At 64.3% G+C, this 8,903-nt stretch overlaps 1 protein-coding gene across 2 annotated transcripts in view; it reads right to left on the reverse strand.

The window, feature by feature from the left end:
• Window positions 1-8,903, reverse strand: part of ULK1 (unc-51 like autophagy activating kinase 1) — a 27,778-nt gene that overhangs the window by 9,674 nt on the left and 9,201 nt on the right. For both annotated transcript variants that reach the window (XM_023537401.1, XM_011371383.2), the window contains exons 4-8: window positions 2,416-2,448; window positions 2,073-2,109; window positions 1,308-1,481; window positions 1,136-1,209; window positions 781-882 (exon numbers count right to left, since the gene is read on the reverse strand). In XM_023537401.1, coding sequence (XP_023393169.1) covers window positions 781-882; window positions 1,136-1,209; window positions 1,308-1,481; window positions 2,073-2,109; window positions 2,416-2,448 — 420 coding nt within the window. The remainder of the gene's footprint in view (window positions 1-780; window positions 883-1,135; window positions 1,210-1,307; window positions 1,482-2,072; window positions 2,110-2,415; window positions 2,449-8,903) is intronic.

Raw genomic sequence — 8,903 nt, forward strand, 5'->3', positions numbered from 1 at the left:
ACCAGGGTCTTGTTCTTCTCGTAGAAGAGGCGGAGGTCCTGGGGGCTGCTGGCCTGGTGGGGAGACGGTGGTGTGAGGGGCCCCGCTGCCGGACACTCGGCCGGGACAGCACACCTTTGACCCTTCTGGGGACGGGGCTGCGACTGCACAAAGGGACAGGGACCGCACGAAGGCGATCCAGCTTGCAGGGCTGCCAGGTGTCGGGTGCGACCGGGTGTTTGCTTCTTGGGACCAGAGAGCGGCCGCACACCCCAGCCCTGGAAGGGCCCAGAAGGAGCTGGCCCTCATGGAGGGCAGTGCGCCCGGTGGGCAGAGCTGGCGCACGTCTGCCCGTTCGTCTGCCACTCACTGAGCACTGCTGTGTGCCAGGCACCGGGGGCAGCCGAGAACGAGCGTGCGCCCTGCCCCCTGGCGTGGGGCGGCTATGCCAGCAGACGCTGTGGGGCAGGCTGGCGACAGAACCGAGGACCACCAGGTCGGACCGTGAGATCACCACAGGAAGTGCAGGCCTGCAGGATGCAGTGCCACCCCAGGTCCTGGGGTCCTGACACCAATTTGCTGGGTCCCACAGCCTTGGCATGGGCAGGAGGGAGGCTGTGGACTTGGCTCACGACATACACACAGACGCACGCGAATGCACCCCAGGACCAGGGGTCACTCTGGTCTCGGCCCTGAGGTGACTGCACGGTGGGGAGCTGGGAGGCGACCTCACCCTGGCGAGGGAAGGCTGCAGGCCTATAACGACTGGCACTAGCCCACCTGGGACCCGGGCTCGCGCACCTGGAAGGGAGCCTTCCCCGTCAGGCACTGGTACACGATGGTGCCGATGCTCCACAGGTCTGCCTTCCCGTCATAGTGCTGCGACATGATCACTTCAGGGGCCTGCAGCGTGTTGGAAGGACAGGTCAGGGTTCCAGCAAGAACGGACACTGAGTGTTCGATGACAAAAGCCTGCTGCCAATCAAAACCCACACCAGCCTGGTGCCAGCCAATCACCGTAGAGGTGGTGGCAAACACGTGCTGGCTAACCGCGCGCAGCGAGGCCGCAGGACAGGGCTCAGCTCTGGACACAGGGAGAGGAGCCCCGCACCACCACCCCTGCCACCGGCAGCAGGGCCGTGGGCCACCCACCTACCATATACATGGGGGAGCCGCAGAGCGTGGCCGCCATCATGTTGCTCTGGAGGTACCGGGCAAAGCCGAAGTCGGCTGTGGGCGACGAGGACGTAAGCAGGGTGGCCCCGGCCCCGGCCCGCAGCACCCCGCCGCTCAGTGCCCTGCCGCCCACCGCCCTGCCCAGGCCTCACCGATCTTGACGCGGATGTTGTTGGGGTTGGTGCGGCGCCCGCTGGGGTTGGACAGCAGGATGTTCTGGGGCTTGAGGTCGCGGTGGATGATGCCCTTGCTGTGCAGTAGCCGCATGGCGCCCGCGATCTGCTGCAGGAAGAGCCGGATGGTGTCCTCGCTCAGCGTCCGCATGGCTGTGGGGAGACGGCGCTCATGGCCCGCGAGCCTGCTGGTACAGGGACCACGCGGACCCTCCCTGCTGGAGGGGCCTCCTGCCTGGTGTCACTCCCACTGCAGGCACGCGCTCCTGTCCACCCCAGGGTGCCCATCTGCAGCCCTATCTGGCACCTTCCTCCCCACATGCCACCAGCCCAGCTCCGACCTATTCACTGTCACCTCCTTGCCTGGCAACCCCCTGCTGCTATCCAGCACACCCTGCCCCTTGCTCAGTTTCATTACTTCTCAGCAGCAACTCAAGGCCGGGCCCACAGCCGGCGGCCTTGTGATGAGCTCCGGGCCCGGTTCTCACACAGTGGAGGGGCTGGACGAACCGATGGAGCGGGGGGCGAGTGCAGAAGGGGCTGCCCCCCGCCTGTGGCAGCGCCCTGGGAACCCAGAGTGCTCAGGCTGGTACCCAGCAGCGCAGCCACCAGGGCCACCTGGAAGGCCCGCTCAGCACAGGCACATCCGGACCAGCCCTGCCCCGCAAGGCTATCCCTGGGAAGCCCGTTCACGCCGGGTGTGCCTGGGTGTGCACCCTACCTGGCCATAGGGTGTCTACTTACTGTGCAGGTAGTCAGCCAGGTCCCCGCCGTTACAGTACTGCAAAAGACCAGCCACACATCCCACTTAGCAGCCAGGGCAGACCCTCCAAGCCTGCCCAGGCCTCCCCGCCATCCTACGCCTGACCCCTGGGCACTCAGGCACCCACCTCCTTCCCGGGGCAGGTGTCCCCTGCAATCTGTGTTTGGAGAGGCCAACGGGGGCACCTGCCACCCCCAGGCACCTGCTGAGCCCACTGACACATAGACGTAGGGCAATGCAGCCTGCCCTGCCCCCGGTGACAGGGATCCAAGGGCTGGGAGCGCCTGGCCCCTTGTCCTTATAGCCAGGCCTACAGGGACTCACCTCCATGACCAGGTAGACGGAATTTGCCATCTCCTGCAGGACACAGAAGGGACAGTGAGAGGTGGAGGGGAGCGCGCCCTGCCCCCCACCCTGCAGCCCTCTGGAGAGGCCATCTCAGCCCCAGTGGGACCTGGGCACTTGGTACCCGTGGACGCCCATAACACACTCCCCGGCTCTAGGCAGGAAAGGCCAGCGAGCATGGACGCGCCCGCTGCCTGGCAGGCCTGGCCCACGTTCCAGGGCTTAGCCAGCTGGCTAGTGGCCGGGAGACAAGGCGTCTTGGGCCAAGTGGGCTCTGCTGTTTTGTTTTGGTTGTGAGGCCACTTGCACGTAGGCTTAAGTGACAGAGCAGCAGCCAATCAGAACATACGTTTGCTTAGCCTCAGGAAGGGACTGAGGTCCCAGGAGAGCTGTCAGGGCAGTATAAGGACGCCGTCTCCCAGCAGTGGCCCTCAGCTGCCCAGGTCTCTGTCAATGTCAGGGTCACATCGGGCCCTGAGGTTTCGTCAGGACTCAGCCTGATGTTCTAAGAGCGCCAAATCCTGGCTGGGAGGACATACTCAGTCAGGGACTCAGGCCCCGGAGAAGGGACATGGTCAGGCTGTGGAAACTGCTAGGCTCCCAGCTCCAGAATCAAAGATGCCAACAGAATTATAGGTCGGCACTGCCAGGCCAGCTTCCAGCTTGGCCCTCAACCACCTATGGCTTCGGGGTGCCACCAGCATCCTCGGTTCAGTCCACTCCTATGAGACAGGGAAGCCTGGGGCCAGGCGGCACACAGACCTCCCCTCCGGCGGGCCCTGCGGGCTTCACCGGGCAGCGGGGCACTTCCTCCTTGAGGCCGCCACTGCTATCTCCAGGTCCCAGAGGAGTAAACTGAGGGAGGCCTGAGTCAAGCCTCTCTGCTTTCCTGCCAACAGTCCCAACTCTTCTCCAGGTGGGGTCTTCCCTGGGGTGGGGCTCTGCCGGCAGGAACCAGGCTCCCAAACCTCTTCCGCGCCAGCGTGCTGCCTGGCCTCGGGCACCAGGAGGAGCCCCTAGCCCCAAAGGTCTCTAAGCATCAGGGCCAAGGGAGTTTTGGGGATGGAGGAGGGAGGGAGCCACAGGGGCCTTTGAGGGACACGATGCCTGGAGGTGGGTCCCGACCTCCCACCCTGCTCAGACCCCAGGGGTGCTCCCGAGTCCCAGCCGACAGGACAGAGGGCTCCTTCCTGCTCAGCCCCCTGCCCCTAGGAGGCCGGGCCTGGCCTCAGACCCACATCCGGTGGACAAGGAGCAGGGACTGTGCTGATGTTCAAGGTCAGCTCCCCCCGCCCCCGCGTCCGAAATGAGAAGCCCCCACATGGCCCCAGTGCTCCCCCAGGAGAGGGGGGCTGTGCGTCCGGGGCAGGGACACCTCTGGGAGCAGGTTAAGATGTAGGGTGTGGTTTCGGGGTGCGAGGCTGACAGTGAAACCCCTTAGGGCCGGGCCGGGCACCCCTGGGACAGGCAGGCCCGCTCCAGCACGCCCCACCCGGCGCTCACAGGCCCTTCGCTCAGGCGTGTCCCAGCAGGGACTCGGAAGCTGTCCAAAGTGGCCGCCAGGGCTCGCCTGGGTGGGGGTGGGCTCCCCCGCCATGGCAGGCCTCGGCTCGGCCACCCGGTCAGGAGTCCCACAGGCAGTGAGCCGGCCTGGGAGCCCCCCAGCCCCACCTGCCAGCCCCACTTCCCAGCCAGCTGCAGGCCAGAGATAACGGGCTATCCAGGAGTCCCCAGTCACACGGGGGCTGCCGTCAGGCCCAGGCTACAGGAGGCAGAGGGAGGCGGGGGCAGGCTCTGACAGCTGGGACTGCAGTGGCAGGCTCTCGGGCAGAGGACCCAGCAGAGGGCGGTGCCAGAGATAAGGACCCAGAAATAACCCAGGAGATCGCAACACCCATGCCCTGTTACACCCAGGCCCCCTCTCCCTCGCCTGCTGCCGTCCTGGCCATGGCTGTCTCTGGGAGGTGCTGAGATGCTCCCAAACGTACTCCTCGGAGCTCGGGGGGCACCGTAAGCACTCCCGTCTTGACAGGCTCAGAGAGGCTGAGCCCCCGGCCCTGGGCCGCCCAGCCGCAGGCAGAGCGGGGCTCAGATCCAGGCACCTCCAGCTCTCACCTGTCCCCCTGGCAGTCTGCTCCCTAAGAACGCCCCAAACGCACTCGCCGAGCCAGGATGGGCAGGGACAAAGTGACAAGGACAGAGGCAGGCAAGACGGGGAGTGTCAGCCATCCCCGTCAAGTCCCGCCAAGGAGTTGTCCACGAGGACTAGCAGGGAGATCAGGAGGTGCACACCACTGCCCTGCCCCTCTCCCTCAAAATCCAGGGGGTGCCCCCAGAACCCAAGATGACCTCCCCAGAAAGGAGATCCTTGTGACAGAAGCGACAACAGAGTCCCTTTTGTGCCCAAGAACCCATGGGGATCCCTGCACAGGGCCCAGCCCCACACTCCAGCCAGGGCGCGCTCCCACGACCCCAGCCCACAGGTTCCCGGCCCCCGCCCAGTGGCTCGCTGCTCCCAGACCTCCCCACAGGGCCCTTGCCCCTCCCCGCAGAGGTCACTGCTCATCACCTCCACGAGACTACCCTGAAGCCTTCCTGGTGCCTCATGGCCCCTCAGTGAGCAGGAGACCAGAGGGTCTTGGCCATGAGGGGCCATGGGGGTCCAGGATCCTCTCCTCCCTCTGACCCCTGTCCCTCCGCCCCAGTGGGTGACTCAGCAGAGGCCTCAGGCGTCCCCTGCCCTCCACCTAGCAGGAACTCTGGGGTACGGAGGGTCAGGGGCCTCAGAGGCAAGAGCACAGCGTTCAGGCCTGGGGAGACGCGGGAGATCCACCTCCGGGAAAGAGGGCCGTTTCAGACCGGTCCCCCCGCCGCTAGGCTTCTCCCGGCCTGTGACATGGCCTTCGGCGACCCTTCTCTGTGCTGACTCCACCAGCCCACGAGCCCAGGCTGCTTTGCAGATGAGATGAGGCGACTTGCCCAGGGCCGAGAAGTGGAGGCCAGCTCCAGTGTGTCCTCAGCCCCCACCTGCCCCTTGCCAACACCAAGCCGGGTCCCCAGGGGACGGGGACCCCACCATGAGGCCGGCAGCCTACCATGGCCGGGTGGGGCCCCTCAGCAGGCAGGCTGGGTGCCCGGTCCCTCCCAGCGTCTGGTGCCCTATCCTCCTGGGGCCATACAGTCACTGTTGGCCTGGCCAGGGGTCTCCCACCCCTCCCCCGATGAGGCAGGCTCCCTGGGCCCCCTGGAGGGGAGGGTGGTCAGTACAGCCTTGGTGGCCACAGCTGCCCACCCTACCCACTCGCTGCCCACCCAGAACCCAGACAGGCCTCAGGTTCCGCCTCCACCTGCCCCCACCTACCTCAGGCGGGCTCCGAGCACCACGCCTCTCCCGAGTCAGTTCAGACTCAGTGCTGACCTCGGAAAGGCCTGGGACGTCCTCTTGGAGCCCCCATGACTGTCAGGGCCCGGTGAGGGTTCATGTGGGGAGCAGGACGCTCAGGGGTCCACCCGCCGTCACAGGGAGACATGGGGCAGCCCAGGCACGGGCCCGCATGGCCTGCCCCATGCTCTACGGTCACTGCCCCCACACCCCACAACCCTAGGCCTAGGCTGCCCGACCTTGCCAGCAGTTTAAGGGGAAGGAACTGGGCACAGAGTCCTGCAATTCTGCCCCCGTCACACGGCTCGAAGGAACAGAGTCGGGCTGGGAGCCTGAGTGCTGCCCGCCCCACTGTGCACCTGCAGAAAGGGTGACGAGGCAAAGCCTTCAAAGGGAGAGTAGGACGGGGCCCTCCATCCCTCGGCGCGCGCCCTCGGGCCCTGGGCAGGGCTGGCCCTGGCGTCTGGCACGTAGGAGGCCGCCCAGCCGGGCACTAAGGTGCTTTGCTTAATAGGATCGCAGCCCCCACCCAGCCGCCCCACTGCCTGGTGATCCTGGGCCGGCCTGGTGGGCAGGCAGGAGCTGACCTAGTTACCTCCTCAGGAGCTGGCCATCTTGGCTCCAGGAGGTAGCAAAAGCCACAGTCAACAGGGACCAAGCTGCTCCTGCCCCCAGGAAGGAAGGGCAGCAGGGCCACTCAGAGGAGCAAGGGCCACTGCCTTCCTCGGAGCCTTCTGCCGTGGGCCCTGCATGCCGGCCTTCTGCGGCCCTTCTCTCGGGCTTGTAGGGAAAAGCAGGCACCACGGTCGCAGGGGGAGGCACGAGCTGGTGGAACCCCTCGGCGGCACAGATCTACACACGCCTTGAGCCCCACTGCACCCCATCTGGGTGCACCCTAGCACCGCCTCAGACTGCACAACACAGGTGCTTGCAGCCGCTCTGGCCCGGACACTGGCCAGGGACACCTGCAACACAGCTCCCCTGTAGGACGCTGAGGGTGACGTGCTGTGGGTGTCCAGGGCTCCAGCATGGTGGCTGAGCAGGGAGCAAGTCCCCAGAAAGGGCAGGAGCAGGGTCCCTGGGCCCAGAGGAACTCAGCCCAGGCTTCTGGGGGTTCGTCCAGTTCTCGCTGCCAGCGGGAGCGACGCCGGTGTGGCTGTGCCCGCGTTCTGTCCTATCCCGCACACGGCCTGCAGGCGATGTCCAGAACTGCCTATACTCACAGGCCGTGGAACCTGGTACCAAGGGGCTTCAGCACCGCCTGCGTCCCACCCTCTCAGCAAGGGGTGACGTCACAGTGCCTGTCACTGAGAGCCAGGGGTCTGAAGAGCAAAGCCAAGGGTAGACACTGTCCCAAAAGCCCTAAAGGCAGCCGTAGCTCACTCACACAGCTGGGCATCTGCCAGTGGGCATGAGCGAGTCACATCCAGCTATGGGAACCAGCCGGATAGCACGCTGGCCTGGGGTGGGGGAGAGTCACTGTCAGCAAGGCCCCTGGATGCACAGTCCCACACCCCGATTCCTGTGACAGCCGCTCCCCCTGGGCAAGAGTGTGTCCAGACAGCGCAAAGCACCCGGGGGTGAGGCCACCCTTCTACCCCTCGGTGGAAGGCCAGGAACTCCAGCCACCTCCCTACAGATCTGGGCACCTGAGAACAGAGCACAGTCGCAGGGGCCACCTCCGGGGGCACGCACACCAGCTGACAATGACAACCGTTTCTACTCCACAAAGCCAGAAAACCAGAGCAACCTCTAAAGACAAAAAACCACCTGGCCTGGGGGAATATTTGTGATCTATAACAAAAGGGCTTTCCTCAACATACAAAGAGCTCCTATAAACCAACAATATTTACATAGCACTTACTACACAGCAGACACAGATCTAAGCACTTAACATATGATTCAGGCTGTCATCACAACCACCCTACGATGCAGGTGTCTACTCTTATCTCCCGTGACAGTGAGACACCAAGAGGCTGAGTAATGTGCCCAAGGGTCACATAAGCAAGTAAGGGGGGATGGGCTCAGAAAGGCAGTAGGTCTGGGGCCAGGCCGTTAACCATGGTACCGTCCAGCCTCAGTGAGAGGCAGAGGGCAGGAGGAAGTCCCAGTGTTGACGTGTCCAGTGATACCGAGTCTCCCCCCCAATAAATGGGAGACAGAGCCATGAGATGTATTCTCCATCTCTCAGACGGCCGCGATCGAAGCCCGATAGCCGACCTGGCAAAGACGGGGGGGACAAGGCCTCCCACAGGCAGCACTGGCCTATGCAGACCACATCTGGCAGCTGTCCCGAACCGAAAGCACGCATCTCTCTTTTCCAGGGCGTCGACTTCTAGGAATCCACCCCGCAGAGGCCCGCAGGGTGGAGGCGAGGGCACGGGGCAGGGGGTGGGGTGGGAGGGTGGTCACCACACACCAATGACTTGTCGGAGTGCCAGGGTCACCTGGTGTTCCATCTGAGAGGGACTGGCGACGTCAGCTACAGGATAAGGGGTGATGGATCCCCACAAAACTGCAGCCTCAGCCATGACGACAGCTAACACGCACACGGCGTTTACTATGACCAGTGTCAACCAAGCAGCTCCGGTGTTTCCGAGGAAGAGACGGGGGCACAGGGAGGTTACGGAACTTGCCTGAGGACACAGCGGTTCACGTGGCAGCATCAGCACTGGGACAGGTCTGGGCTCTGAACCACTGTGCTTGGAGGTGGTGACCTCAGAGAAGGAGCTGGGGGCCATTTTCTTGGGTGGGGGGTGACTTAACACACATGTGGAGTGACAGGGAGCCTTCTCCAGGATGCGGGTGGAGGACGGGGGTGGCGGGGAAGGGGGCACGTCTGCGCTGCCACATGGCCCTGCGGATCCGGAAGTAGCCGACACAGACGTGGCCCGTCTGGGGCCAGACAGGGCTCCACTGGGACAAGGACAGGCAAGTTGCCTTTTTCCATGTCCCCTTCTGTGCTTTTGTTTCTTTTTAAGCCAAGTCATTTATCACCTATTTTAAAAAGCCTTTTTCTATCTGGGTCCCAGACAAGGGTGTAAAGCCTCCGAGAACCACCCGCATCCCAAGGGGTGAGAGTACC

The sequence above is a fragment of the Pteropus vampyrus genome, unplaced genomic scaffold (assembly GCF_000151845.1).
Source record: "Pteropus vampyrus isolate Shadow unplaced genomic scaffold, Pvam_2.0 Scaffold189, whole genome shotgun sequence".
Lineage (NCBI taxonomy): Eukaryota > Metazoa > Chordata > Mammalia > Chiroptera > Pteropodidae > Pteropus > Pteropus vampyrus.